Source organism: Oreochromis niloticus, linkage group LG22 (genome assembly GCF_001858045.2).
Source record: "Oreochromis niloticus isolate F11D_XX linkage group LG22, O_niloticus_UMD_NMBU, whole genome shotgun sequence".
NCBI classification, from domain to species: Eukaryota; Metazoa; Chordata; class Actinopteri; order Cichliformes; family Cichlidae; genus Oreochromis; species Oreochromis niloticus.
This window is the reverse complement of record NC_031985.2, coordinates 12,275,032-12,290,069: the sequence shown is the minus strand read 5'-3', so window position 1 is coordinate 12,290,069 and position 15,038 is coordinate 12,275,032. Positions and strand designations below refer to the sequence as shown.

At 42.2% G+C, this 15,038-nt stretch overlaps 1 protein-coding gene across 21 annotated transcripts in view; it reads right to left on the bottom strand.

Annotated features, from left to right (window-relative positions):
- pleca (plectin a) overlaps positions 1 to 15,038 on the bottom strand; it is a 115,350-nt gene that overhangs the window by 38,902 nt on the left and 61,410 nt on the right. For 2 of the 21 annotated variants that reach the window (XM_025902068.1, XM_025902070.1), the window contains exon 1: positions 11,489 to 11,830. The exons of 11 other annotated variants lie outside the window; for them this stretch is intronic. In XM_025902068.1, coding sequence (XP_025757853.1) covers positions 11,489 to 11,528 — 40 coding nt within the window. In that variant the 5' untranslated portion in view covers positions 11,529 to 11,830. Of the gene's footprint in view, positions 1 to 782; positions 1,147 to 4,889; positions 5,182 to 9,105; positions 9,279 to 11,488; positions 11,831 to 15,038 lie in introns of those variants that run through there. 8 more of the 21 variants (XM_025902059.1, XM_025902060.1, XM_025902061.1 and 5 more) reach the window with 5 other exon arrangements.

Genomic DNA, 15,038 nt, shown 5'->3' with positions numbered 1-15,038 from the left:
ATGGCTTTGCAAACAGGTTGGACACGTGTTACGAAACATAAAAGATGCGTTTCTGCACAAATGAAATGTAGCAGCTCAGGATACTTCTGTTTCTCAGGTCGGCTGAAAGCAGCACTAAAAATTCCTAAAATAACCAGGCTGAATACATCACACTGAAACACAAGATCTACTGATCTCTCTGACTAATAATGCGTTTGCTTGGCTGTGTTTTGTAGCCTGAGGCTGCGGATTTAGCCCGGATTTATATTTTCACCCTGTGACAAAGAAAAGGTGCAAGGTATCAGATCACCTGAAAAACCGTGTGCATGGATGAGTCACATTGTCAAATCCTGCAACTGGGATGATGAATGTTATTACACGGACTTGTTGCAATGCTCAAAATAGGGTTCTCTCTTTCTTCTAAAGAATTTCAGTGGCTCTGTCACTTCAAACGTCTTTTTAACAGAAAACATTTTGTCTGTGATGCAAAACATCAAATTACGATTTCACATTTAAAACAAAACAGATTTCTTCTGTCTCACAGGAAGGTTCACCAGTAAAAATAAAAAAGGAAAAGATGTGACACAAAAAGGGGTGTGGCCCATTTGTTAAAAGAGAGGCTCCAGACTTGACTCTTTGCAAATTCAGACATCCAGACACAACTTTTGGACTTTTACATAACACATGAAACAACAAAGCCAAGCCAAGAGCTGACATACAGACTTAACCATTTTTAAACCAAAGAATGCAACTGCAGAAAAACACAAAGCTCTAAAATGCAGCACTGCTGGAACAAACTCTACCTTTTCTGTGGTCCATGGCCCTGAGCACCCCCTGGTAGTAGGGCTCCTGTATGAACACCCCATCACTACCCATACTATCAGAGGAATAGGCTCTGAATCTCTGCTCCATCGCCATGCTGTCAGCTATCAAAACCACACGGAAGCCTCTGCAGGTTCAGAGGCGATGATGTTGTGTACTTCTACTTTTTCTTATTGCCTGAAACACTGCTTCTCACTGAGGGCTCCTGGAGTTAAGTGGGAGTGTTCAAGCCACTGATTCAGTTCCTGAACTTGCTCCCTTTCTTCTCCCTATCTCCATTTGCTGTCTCTGACATTCAACGCCGCATTTTTTTTTCACCACCTCTTGCAAAATGCCTGCCTGCAGGCAGCAATGTCAGAAACATTCACCACAGAGAGGTCTGCGGGGAAGATTCTCCTCCTGGTTCAGCCCTGTTATCTACACCCAGACCCCACCCATGAAAAAACCCTCACACAGCATCCACCCAAACCAGAGCTCAGACCTCAATTTACATTATTCTTTGCATTTTTAATTTTATTTTCTGTTTAATTTGAGGATGAAAAATACAGTTTAAGAATCCCACTGGTCTTGTAGCTACAGCTAACTATTGCACTAAGATTCATTTTCACAAAGACCCCACAGATCACTAATCCAGAACAGGAGACATTCCCTCATTTAGACTAAGCTGTACGGAAACGGACCACTGAAGCTTGTTAACCCCAACTGAACTCCACTGCTCAAGCTAGCGGTGCCTCTGACCAACCAGCATGTGGTAGAAGCAGAGTGGCGGGACATACCACAACGCCACAAAGCATCAATGGAAAAAACTTGTCCCGAGCACACAGCCGAAGCCAGGAGGCATCAGAAAGAACGTCCTCAGCCATTTCCCAAAACAGTACAATCACAAGAAAACCTCGAGCATGAAAGCTCCTCCGCCATCAGGAGATAATTAAGGAATAAAAGGCACCGAGGGAGCCGTCTTCGGGATACAATTCAGCACCAGAAAGAATAATGAGAACAAACTGCAGAACTTCAGTTTTATTTGAAGCGTTTGATTTAGACTATTTTTCCTTGGATGGACCTCCAATACCCTGTCGTGCCAGTTCAATACCACAAACCAAAAAAAAAGAAAACGAAAAAAAAGAGGGTGGGGTGGAGGGGGTGGACAAGCAGCAGACAGTAGAAAATTATGCGAGACACAAAGCAGCTATTGTGGCTCCGCATGGATAGACTGAACAGTGTGTGCACATGACAACAATCATTTGCATCTTCTTCATGCAAATAACTTCTGTCAAACATCCCTGAAAAACTGGGTGCAGAATTAGTTTTTCCATTTGGCTCCAGGTGCTCACAAATAGCACCTCCACAGTAAAATACCTTCAACACCTTTCACCCTGCAAAACATCAATTTTAAGTGCAGTTACTGACATAACACTGTAAAGAAAAGGAATTTTTTTGGATGCCTATAAAGGGAGGTGACTTGTTGGGACCTGAGGCGTGAAAGCTTCCTTGACTGCACCTTCAGACTTTAAACAGACCCTGAACGCCGACAGGCTACAAACAAAAGCAAAGACTCTAGGCAGAAACGCTAAAATCAGCTAAACATAATTTGTGCAAAATGGCTTTTGATCGACACTAAAATCTGTGGATTATAGTTTTCAATTTCAAATACGAAGAGTATTTGTCTGCAGGCTTAAGAACTGAAAACCGCAAGTCTTCACTTCCAGTTTCCAAACTTGCTAAACTGTATTTATTTTAAGACGAATGAAAGCACTGGAAGCTAAATTTGTGCTTCTTTGAACAAATCTTGTTGCAACCAAACTTGGAATTGAATTAATTAGATTTGTTCATTTAAAGCTCAGTTTGCTATAATGCTTAAAAGGTGGCAAAGAGATATAAGCGCTTTTTTGCACCTCAGTTCTAAGACTGTAAAACAGTTGTCTTATCAGCCAGTATCTAAATGACGCTCTTGGTGCACACAAAGCAGTACTGTGTGGATATTCCTTCTTTCCCTGTGCTTGATAACACACAGTGATAATTCTGAGGCGTGAGAGCTGATAGGAGTTTTAAGGTGACAGTTCAGTGCGTTAAGTCTGTAAATTCCTGCTGAGGGCGAGCCGACCCTCCTCACAGACAGGGGGAGCCGCCTCTCTCCCAAAACAATTTAAAAAATAAAATAAAAAACACACCCCTATTCGTGTTTTTTGCAAGAGATAGCACGCGATGTCAGTCCCACTGAGGACAGGAATGTTAATCAACATCTTGTATCATCTGGTTCGCAGGTCCCGTTAGGGTTCATGATGGTATGAATGCTGGATGACTTACGAAGAAACTCTGCCAAAGTGAAGAATGGAAGCCCCAGGGCATGGTGGGGCAGATCCAACCCGGAGCTGACAATGACAAGTGCACGAAAGCATGCACATGTCAGAGAAGAAGACAGGGTAGTGTCTGCTATTATACCTGAACGGAATCAATTCCTTTTAAAAAGCAAACACAGCTGGAAAAATAACTTAATAACCCCAAAGGCGACAGAGGGATATGTCCTGACCACCACTGTAATTTAAAGCTGGATTTAAACTTGCTCATATTATATTTCAGCATCACTTTTGCAATATCAGTATCACTTGCAAGCACTTTGTGCACAAAAACATGCGTAATTAGCCACACATGGTGTTTACAATCTTGCGGTTACGAAAAGATGAGAACTGGATAATTGTTGGATTTATGATCTTCATATGTGAATACTGCTGCTCAGCACAGTTTGTCTCCCCCTTCTGGTTGAACGGCTACAGCACAAAACATGGGAAACTGAATATTTAAAGTCATAATCCATTTTAATGTCACAACAACTAGTAGCTCCAATCATCCCTGTGCTGAGCTCCTAAAGAGACCTGAGACTACTGTTAAGAAAGCTCAAGGTCACTTGGGGCCCTGCAGTGTTTACATATGTCACTGGGCAAATGATTTTTATGTGTGGGAAAAGTGTGTTGTGTACATGGTTGCTGTGACAACATAGTAAAAACACACAGAAGCTGAGAGTCCATCAGAACACTGTTTTGGCCCAGAAGATCTGGGGAAACACCCGAGTGCAGGGGGGAAGTGGATTTCTGCTGAGAACTGAAAATACCAAAGTCCATAAAACACATCACACATTCACAGGGTGTTATCAGAGGGTAAACACAAACACCAGGTACAGTTTCCATTCCTGTAGAACATTCAGGGTGAGCCGGAGAGTGACAAATTAACTGTGTACTGAGTCACTCAGTCGTTTTTCTATTTAAATGTCAAGACAAATGATCGCGTCAAGAAGCTGCATACAGGGACACGAAGTAACCTCGTTATCGTAAAATCAAACTTTCCTCAGATTACAGACCTCTGCCCAGTGGAGACATTTGAAAAGAGCCAAACGTGAGACATTTAAAGGGCTTAAAAATTAAGATTTAAGAAGCTGGAAGCTGACAGGGTTTTTAGTTATTTTTTACCTAAAAATGCTTAAACAAACAATTTATTATCCAAAATTAACTTTCTGTTGATGAACTGATTTACAGTTTATCATCTGCTCAGTGGGAAAGTAATTAATTATCAGACTGCCATCACTGATGTTACTAATAAACAACATTGTCCAAGTTTTGATTTCTGTAAATGTCTAAAACACCATTTATATATTTATTTAATTTGAACAGGGATGCAGATATCAGCAGTGCTGCCTGTACACAGCAGCAAACAGGATGGTATTTACCATGGCACAAGCCGGTGTTTATCTGTTGTGTCACATCAATTTTGTGGTGCCTAAATGACTTAAAGCTGATTATCTCAGGCTGAGTTTTGTTTTCTATATGTGGGAAATAAATCACAATAAAAACAAAATAATTAAAAATATGAGGACAGTAACTGGTTTTCAGTCAGATCGTGTTTTAAGCATCTCTCATTTCAATCATCTAGTTCTGGACCTCCACTGTTTTGGCCCTCAGGGCTTGCTGTATCGTGGGTGGAGGAACGGAAAAGGTTAACATTACCACCATCAGCACCCCAGCAGCCCCTCCCAAGCAGAGCCGCCTCCTATTACAGTCACAGAGCGATGGATAGAGCGGCGCAGTGATCGGACCTACCTGCGCAACACATTCGGCTGTACAGATGAGACCCCACTTCGCTGCAGTTCATTTCATGGATGTAATTAGTCCGTCGATAAAGAAATCCCCGCTCCAGCCCGCCGTACCAGGACGGCCGGGCAGCCTGCGCTGTATCGTCCACTTCGGCCATCCCGGTTTGTTTGTGCCGCGCGTAAACGCGGAGCGCGCTGGACTTTCTCGAAAACGCCCCCCTCACTCGCGGGTTTCTCGCGTGTGTAGTACCAGCCCTCAAAACTTCGCTCTGTACGCTATGAGAGCCACATGGAGGAGAAAAAACAGGGTCGAGTCAGATTGCAGACTCTTTGTCACAAGCCCAGCCCACTCGTTTTGTTTAGCGAGAAGAAGTGGAGAGCTGCCGGCTGCTCCATCCTCCTCCGATCCGTCAGACGACTTGTGCCATTGGGGCGCGCCGCAGAGAGACACTGCACACCGCGTCCTTATTTTAGCACGCGTGATAACTGTACCTTTCACAAGATTGCATAACATACACCCCCGACAGCCCCATAAATGCAAAGCAGAAACAGGAATGACTTCTGGGAAGGCGCGAAACTTGCATGCGGTGACAGACGGTTCTGTGCAAGGTCTCGCAGTAACTGTTCACAGGAGGGCAGAGCGCACATTACCCCCGGTAATAAATCACCACATTCCCTCTACATCCATAACAGCTGGGCCTCATAATTATATCCCCGACAGAGGAGGCTCATTTTCTCTCTGTTTTTGCGCAACTTTAAGAAATACTTCACATAACTGAAAAGGTGCTGGCTCCTCGTTAATCCGCATGTGACAGAATACAACTGCCATGACCGTGAATTAATTAATTAATGAAGCAGTTATATTTCTTTTAATTGGGGTGGGGGGGGGAGGTTTAAGGTACAATCTGGCTACAGAACTTCAGATTAAGCAATAAAATAATACCATTAGTAACTCACGGGATTAACTAGTGATGTGTCTACAGATAACAGACAGAGTTTTAAACTTTTTCTTTAGGCACTTTGTTACTAGTAGCCTGAGTGAGCTTGGCTTATCTTCATAGTGACCAGTGTGAATGTAAGTTAAAAAAAAAAAAAAAACCTGAAGGAACTGGACAAATGGAGGACAAAAGAAGAAGCGGCAAACATAAAAAAAATCTACATACAGAATCTGAAACAGTATCTGAAAAAAAGGAAACATTAGCAAAGACCTGAGAGATTCATCTGGACTTCACCTGATCCAACTATTGTTCAGTGAAGCTCATCAGAAATGTTTTCAGTGAACGGTGGCTGTCAGGAAGCCATTCTTAAGGAAGGGGGTGGTGGTGGTGGGGGTGGTGGTGGTGGTGGGGGGGGGGGGCTGATATATGCCAAATTATTATTTCTAAATTATTTTTATTATTATTATTAAATTACTCAAGAACCAGACTGAAAATCAGTGGCAACAGGTCCGGAAGACGTCAGGAGAGCAGTGCAACAGTGAGTGTCTGTTGTAAAACTAAACCATGGTGGAGGCTCTGTCATGGTTAGGTGGTGGTGTGTGCTGTCTGGGATCTTTTCGAAACTGACAGAATTATGAATGCAGAAAAATGCCATCAGCTTTTAATGCACCGTGCAGTGATTGGCTGTGGCTTCGTTTTTCATCATAACGATGATGCCAATGCAGCAACAGCCTAGATGGAAAAAACAGTCGAGGACAGAGATGAGGATAAGAACCAAGGCCCTCCCTCAGCGTAGACGCATGCTGTACTGTATGTTGCGTATGACAGTCAATGAACCCAGCTACTATTGAGGTTTACCACTAATGTGTTTTATGTTAGGTTGGGTATTGTGTAGGGCATGTGGGGACACGCTGGGTGTGCATTGTTTATTGTTTTTGTGTCCTGTAGTAACAGAATGTTTTCTCATTTTTCAGTTATTGCCCAGCGGGGCGTCCTCCCTCCTCAGTCTGTTATTACCACCACAGTGAAAGGAGACAGGAAAGTGAGTCACGGCTGAACACCACGAGACCAAATCTGAAACCGATCCTACGCTGTGCTGTCTGTGGCGTGCGGTTTAGCTGACACGGCTGCCAGTCTGAGTCTTCCATTAATACTGGTGCAGATTTGGGTGTGGTTTCCTAAATGGATTAGACAATATTGTTAAGGACTTTTATTGTGATGGGAATGCAGTTTCCTAATCTTAAGAGTCTTAAAAAGACCTTTGCACAAAACAATTAGAGGAAATCTCAAAGTTAAAAAAACACAGTCAAATATAACAGGGAAGGGCATTAAATGATCATAAGAGCAGATCAAAATGAGCAGGAGCCTCTAATGAAGCAGGACTTAGATTCTTCTAAAGTCCTGAGGATCTAAATGATCGTTTGTTATGACTGTATCTAGGATACGCAGGCCACCGTCCTCAGTGTCGAGTTTACTACCATTAGTCAGTCACCATCTGTGGCACGGAGCTTTTTTTAAACCTGGCTCTGGGTAAAGTCCCTTTTACCTACTTCCACCTTCCCCCTGTGACAAAGGCACCTTGGTGTTCCAGCAAACTACAGTTCCACTTACACAAGTGGACTCGGGTTGTGTCCTTAAATCGAAATGTTTGACTTGTGCTGAATCTGTAATGTAAACAATGAACAGACAGCCTGATATTGATCTCGACGCCGCCAGAAAGATGCTATAAAGAGGGAATACGACCACACCTGATGTGCAGCTCTTACTGTCTGCACTGCGGCAAGAACAGAACTGAAAGCAGATCTCCCCAAATGCAAAGCACCTTGATATCGACAGGAGCTAGTGATGATACATGGCCTAGTTTTGCAATGCAGTGTTGGCACACGATTTACCAGTCAAACGGCACTTCCTGGCAACCTTTGATCGTGGCTTCAGTTGCGTGCAATTTACAGACCACACGCATTCGAGTCACGCAGACAGAGGGAGAGGAGGATAAATGTGTTGTTAATTTCTCCTGTTTTGCTTGTGTTCTGATCATATTTTGGATATTAAAGGTACTTTTCCTTTTTGGGGAAAAACGTTTTCAAAATTCTTTGAAAGTCATTCATCTGCTCACAACAATGTGAGGAATGTTGTGAAAACTGCTCTTATCTCCTCAAGGCGTGTCTTCCTCCACCCAACTACAACCTGATTGTGTAGTTTACAGCTGAGAGCACAGGTCAGATGAGAATACAGTAGTGCTCTAATTTAGCTTTACCAGCCAACTATTTCAAAATGTTACAGTTTTGTTTTTTAAAATGTATTTCGGTCAGAGAGTTTTAATGTAATTCAAGGCTATTTTATGCGCTTTATGCAAACAAATTATCCAGCAAATGTGCACGGTTGTTTTAAAGTGCCTGGTGCCAAACGTGACAAACAGGTTTCTCATTTGAGAGACAAAACAATATGAAAAAAACAATTGTTCTCTCTTTTACCTGCAGACTGTCAGTCAAGAATTCTTTAAACCACTTCAGGGTGTGTCACCTGCAGGGGTGTGTTTGACAACCACCATAGTGTTAAGCTGTGTCAACAGTAACGTGGGCCTTGCTGAGGAGTGTGTCATGACAAAGAGTATGTAAGTAACCTTCAGGCTGCATAGTTTAGTTGAACATCGTGTAACTCTTCTCCTATGCTTGCAGCAAGATTGGTTAACAAAAGGATATGGTTAACCTAACAACGACAGCGTGCCAAGATGAAACAGGTTGAACCAGCATATTAACAATACAGCAGCCTCCACAACTGGGGTAGGTCTGAAAAGTGGAGAGATTAAAGTCATATCAAGTTACCTCAAGAGAGCTACACACACAGATCTTTAGCCAGATCTTAACAAAGATGAAAAAAAATGATGGAATAGTTTTCAGAAGGGAAAAACTGCAACTTAGGAGCAAAGCCTAAGCTGAGGAGTGCCCGTCAGAGCTCTGACTAAGCCGAAACCCCATTCTCCACAAGAATACTCCAGCTACTCGGACGTCATCACCCTCCAGCCAGCATTTACAGGGTTAATCGCAACATCTCCATAGCACAGGAAACCGAGATGTGTGAGGGGAAAAAAAGGAGGGGGGGAGTGAGGAAGAGAGAGAAAGGAGCGTGTGCCGCAAAAACACAGAGGACGAGAAAGAGGAGAGACGACAGAGCAGGACTGCCGGCAACAAACTGTCTGCAAAGGAAAATCTTTGATCTGCCGATCTCGCCGTCGGCTCTCGCTGCGCAAGCCTTGAAGCGATGAGTTTTTCGAGCTTTTCTTACCTTGCTTCTTGCGTACTCTCCACTGCCAGAAAACGATCAAGGTAACGATGTGGCCCACAGCCACCAGGGCTGGGAACACATTTCCAGGGGGGCTTGCCGGCATCGGGCCTGGTACAAAGTGGAGAGTCCCAGGCTCTGAAAGGTGGGAGGGTTGGGGAGGGTAGCGGGGGGGGAGTTGGAAGGTAAGGTGGAGGGGGGGAGTGAAGGGGAGGAGTAGGGGGCGTCTAGGGGTGTGGTGCCATCCCGGACTTTAAAACGAGCGCTGCAACCAAGTTGTCCGCGACTTTTACAAGACACAAGACCGAAAGAGCACCCCTCCCTCTCCTCTCTGCTCTGTGACTCAGTCCTCTGGCAGAAGTGGCTGATCTCTCTCACTCCTGCACTCTTTCCCTCCCCCTTTTTTCTCTGCACTTTTACAATTCCTCTCACTGTTTCTCATATATTCACGTTTAAGTCATTTAAAGTTGCACTTCTTTTAAAAGTAAAAGTAAAAGCTGTAACTCTGGCAGCACGAGCAGCTTTTGGAGCCCTGACGCTGTTAAAAATAAGTTTTGTCCTCTTCCACAGATCAAGTAACTCCACTGGTTTTGCCCTACAGAAACTTGCTCTCTGCTTTCCTTGCCAGCTGCAGACTATCTGCAGGAGTTAATAATATATGAGGCTGTTTTGTGTGACAAGCACACACACAGAGCACACTCAGTCAGGTCAGCCTTGATAAGAGGCAAACTAAGGGACATCCACTGTGAGCTGGAGTCAAAGTTTCCAACTGATTCACTCCATAAGTTTTCTTTTACCGACTGAAGCCCATTTTCCATCGCGGTTTACGAGTCACAGACAGTCGCAGGCCAACCCCTTCCGCCTTTTCCAAATATTTATACTGAAGCCATGCCTCCCAATTTTATTTTCCCTCATCACATAATCACCCGCTCCCTATCAATTCATTCTCCTTATGTAACTCACAATGTTCCCCGTAACTCTAATAGCTTCCTTATGCTTGGACAGCCCGGCCAGTGTGTATAAGCTTCCCAGAGGCTGATTAAACTGGATCCTGTTTTACAACCAACCGTTTCAGCATCTCTGAACTGCCAGCTGCATTGTTAGCCTCTAAATCCTGAAGTGTTTTTCATTTTTCTCCATCTTACCCTGGCTCTGTTGTTAAAACAGAGAAAAGCCTCGAGGGAAGATGTCCTCTCAAACCAGACTGAATGCCTTCTAAGGACGGCGCTTTAAGCTCAATCATTTTCAAACCTGTCAATCAGCTTTATTAAAACAGTTCTATGTCACCAAATGATCACAAAGAAATTCCTCTGTGGGAGCTTCTCCTCACCAGCCTAACTCGAAACACGGGGTTGTGAAACACTAACTGCACCTGCAGAAATACGCACACATCACCTGTTTGCATCACTGTTTAAAAAAATAAAATATTGCTCGAGGCAAGACAGCATCGCTGCCAAGGTCTCTGTTGTCAGAACAAATGAAAAGAGTATTAGCTGTGGTGCAGAAACCCAACACCAAGATGAGTGTCGCCCTCACACATTTACAGCAGCGCGATGCCACACACCAACAGCCACCATAGAGAAAGCAAAAATAGTCGAGACAGCCTCGACCTCGTGCTGTCTTCAGCGTGAGCACTGTGTCGATCTATATAAAGAAGGGAATACAGAATAGCCTTACACAATGTAGGTCGCACTAACTTACAAAAAAAAAGGTGCTATGTGTAGGCACAAAGACCAGAAGCTGATTCAGAAGCAAAAAAGTGTAGAAGAAAAAGATCATCGTAAGTGGGCGTTGTTAGTCTGAAGTGCTGGCAGTTGATTTGGGGAGAGACCTTATATGATCCTTGTTTGAAAATGTCAACCAAATCCCCAAAGCCTTAGAAACTGGCACCGCAATTTGGCAATTAGTTACAGTGAGGATTGAGCAAAGGGAATAAATCCAGGGGAGCAGTAGAGACGTCTGGAATAAATTCATTTCACCACTCCTTCATGGGAGGAGCCAGCCCACTCCCCCTCTTCTCACATGGTATGCACTCGCTCAATGATTCCCATATTGTGATACACATTCTACATACTCCCGCATAAGCAATATAGCCAAAATCCACAAAGTTACACACTTAATTAATTCAGAAGTTCTTAGAATTTCACTTAAAAAGCCTCCGATATTAATGCTGAACTCACATAACAGCGTAGGTAAGATTAGCGAAGCAATGTGAGGAATGTGAGAGATGTTTTTAATCTAAAGTACTGATACTGGGAGTGGCAGTGTCCTCAGATGGCAAGCATAATTCAATAAATTATCCTCAGCATAGTTTATTCTTGATCTGGTATCTTTAAGTTCACTGATAAAGTGTCTAAAAAAAGATTCCGGTAAAAATAAAACCTACCGTTAGGAGGTCCTGGGCAGAAGCAACAGCACAACTCCATCTTCTCTCAGCGTCTTCACAACTTTTAGAGAAAATGCAGAACTGCCAAGGAGTCAGAGCTGACCTCATGACATTATGTTCTGATAAAAACGAGGGGGGGCGTGCAGAAAAAGCACCCAAAAAAAAGGAAAGAGAGTGAGCGCGCGAGAGAAAAGCGGAGGCACAGCTGGGAAGTAAAAACTACACAGCGTTGCGAGTTTGATTTAATTTGTGAGGCTTTCCTCAGTGGAAACAGCATCTCATGCGTGGTGGTTTCTGCGAGCGCCGCTGGATGGAATCCATGTGCAAGGCTTCAGAAAGACTCCCAGGGACACATTCACATTTTTTCTTACAGGATTTAGACAAAGAACGGAAAACGTGACTTTTGCCAGCTATAACAAAGGCGGCTCTGTGAAAGCCATTAAAAAAAAGATTTATTGGAGACAGTGCAATTATGCAGCCGTATCCACAGGATGTGCATCACTCTACGCTACTATAGCTCGGCTTTGTTTTAAAGTTACAGATGGAACATTTTAATCTGATCAGACAAAAACTCCTACACAGGTTGGACATATTAGCTCAGTTCTTGGACAATATTATCAGACCTATCATGTAGTTGTGTAGAATTGCGATATAAGATGTTGTTCGTATACTATTTAAAGTGCTGCCCAACTGGTAAAGTCAATGAAATAAATGTTTATAATACATCAGATATAAATAGCACTGAAAAAAGTGTAAAGTGTCACAAGTCTGATTGTCTTTCATTAAGACAAAAATGCAAAAAAATAAAAATAAAAAAAATCACCAGCTCTCATTTTTTCTCCTTTTAGGGCTTCAATATAATCAAAAGTTGATTATCTTTAATTCTAGGCTGCTTTTCAAACTACATTTTCACTTTTAACTTTTTTGATTGAACAATGTGGCCAAAACTAATCAAAGATATGGATCATTAGTTACAGCCCAACAGACAAAGAATGCAAACGTGCATTTTAAGATATGTTATCTATTCAGCTGTCCATTACTCCCGAGCCCTCCCTGGTCTGCCTCTTTTTCACGGTGACCATTTTGTGCAGAGGAGAGAGGTGAAGCAGCCAGTCAGGGGCCATCCTGCGGCCCACACCCCTCTGGATTTTACACCAGGAAACTTGATCCCGGACGCAGCCAGCAGGGAGCGTAGGAGGCGTCTAACTCAAGGTCTTCAATGTTAAAGTTATGAACTATAATAAATTTTACTCCTAATCTTTTTAAAAAAAACACGTTAGTTCTTTTAGGATCAAAATAAACTAGACAGTAGACATGCAATTGTTTTTTTAAGAAAACAATCTTAACAACTTCTTAAACACTGTGTTTAAGATTGTGTACTTAATCCCAGACACAATGGCCAGTATTCAGCTGTTATCTGATCTACGGCAGCGAGACACACCCTAACCTGCTTCATCCTCTTTGGTCCACTAGATAACCGGAGACTGGCCATAAAGTATTTCTGTGCTGACACCTTTTGGTAAGAAGACAGAACTGTTCCAACAATAAAGACTTCCTACCTTGGCCGTGTTGAATTAGAGCCTCCATAAAGTCTCTAGAAAAATTCATTGCCATCGTAGCCAAAACAGGTTTCTTGATGATTTTTCTTTCTTACTGTATTATATGAAAAATGCAGCACACACTAGATTAGGAGTCAGCAGGTTACACTCTGTGTTCTGCTGTGGCTAACCCACTCAAATACAGTATGGTCTTTTTAAATGTTGGAGTTCATGTTCATTGCAGGCTGGGCTAAGTGGAGGTTAGATGAAAGGTGGCAAATGCCACACACTCTGTGTTTTGGACTGCTTTGCTGCTTCGCCCTTTTTTGTGGGGGCACAGACAGGAAAAGCTGAGTGTGGTTTAATGGCACACACATTTTTCCAGTCTCTGCTGAGTCATATATCAGCCCCGACAATGGAACGCTCTCAGGCGGATGTCATATTGAAAAGGTAGAGCCAGGGAATTCAGTATGTGGATTTGCAGAAGCATTTATCATAATTGAAATCTTTTATAAGTCTTTATGCACTTTATTATCTAGTCTGGGGGCCGTGTGAAATGTTCTGTGAGATGAAGAGAGATGGACACACGAGTGCATGCAGCTGCAGAACAGCAGATGCCAGAATTAATGAATCAGCCACATCGATGTAGCGCACGCAGCAGCACAAATGTTTGCATGGATTTAATACTGAATACTGTATTTAGACACCTGTAGATACCCCGCGACACATTTGCCAGAGTTTAAGTTAAGAAAGAAGAAGATTTGACCATATAACACTCACACAGAGGTAACTACAGTATCTGCCTCCTGGTTAGACTTACAGTTTATCTGAATTTTTTAATGCCTGTTGAGACGATGCAGACATCTCTCTGGTCTGGAAGCTCAATATCTCTCAGACATGTTAGTAAACTATGGACCAGCTTCAGCAGACTGACAGGTTCTCCCACCAATACCAGAGAAACCTCTTCTTTTAGGCTTCAAAAATACAAAAAGAAATAAGTAAAAGAAATTAAAAGATTCTTGTTTGGTTGTGTTTCTCAGTCATGTAGTTGCTGGTCTTAATTATAATTTTAACTGAGTTCTGATTGTTTTACTTAATTTAATAAGTTGGTTTTCTCAAATTCACTATTTAGTTTATTTTTACATGTTTTTTAAACACATTTTTAATTTAATAATTATCTTTTTAAATTTCTATTTCTTTAATGAATTAAAATGATCAACTTTACCCCTTTTACCATGTAATTGTTGCCTTTTTGTTTGTTTCATTAGTTGTAAAATCTTTTCATTAATTCAGGAGCTTTTGTCTGTCTTTCAGTTTAGTTTTGATCTCTCTATTGCTGTGCTGCAGTTTGTACCTGCTGTGCTACATAAACATAATTTTGCTACCTTAGTAATAATAAGACGTTAATTAAATATTCATTGAATTAATGGGTAGTTGATGCTGTTCTCCTTGGGGAACTGAACACACTGTTTTTCGTTTGAGTATAGATGACAACCATTGCAGAAAAAAAAACTGCCTGTTCTGCTGAATATACAACAGTAATAATCTGCTTGACAGATGCACTTTGAACATGTAGAAGGTTCATATGTTATCTTTGCTTTTTGCTTGTTTTTAACCCTCGAAACATCTCAAAAAAGAGAGTTATATGTGCTCCCAGTTAAGATGACTAGAAGAGGTAAAGCATCACAGGCCACATAAAACGCATGATCTACAAGGTGTCTCAATAATCAATGTTGGATAAAAGTCGCATTATTTTCTTACTCGTTATAAATTCTTAATGTTTCTACAGTTCGAGTTTTAGTTACTGTGAGTCCAGTAAGCAGATGTGTGACAGTAAATGAAATGAAGGCTAATGCATTTTAAAAATATAACTGTACCCTCACTAACATACAGTATGCAAACGTGCATGATTCACATTTAGACAAAGCTTGTCTGTGTAAGTAGGCCACTGGTTGGCACAATCTGCATCTGTAAAATGACACTTAATTGACAGTCTGTTGTTATTTAGCTAT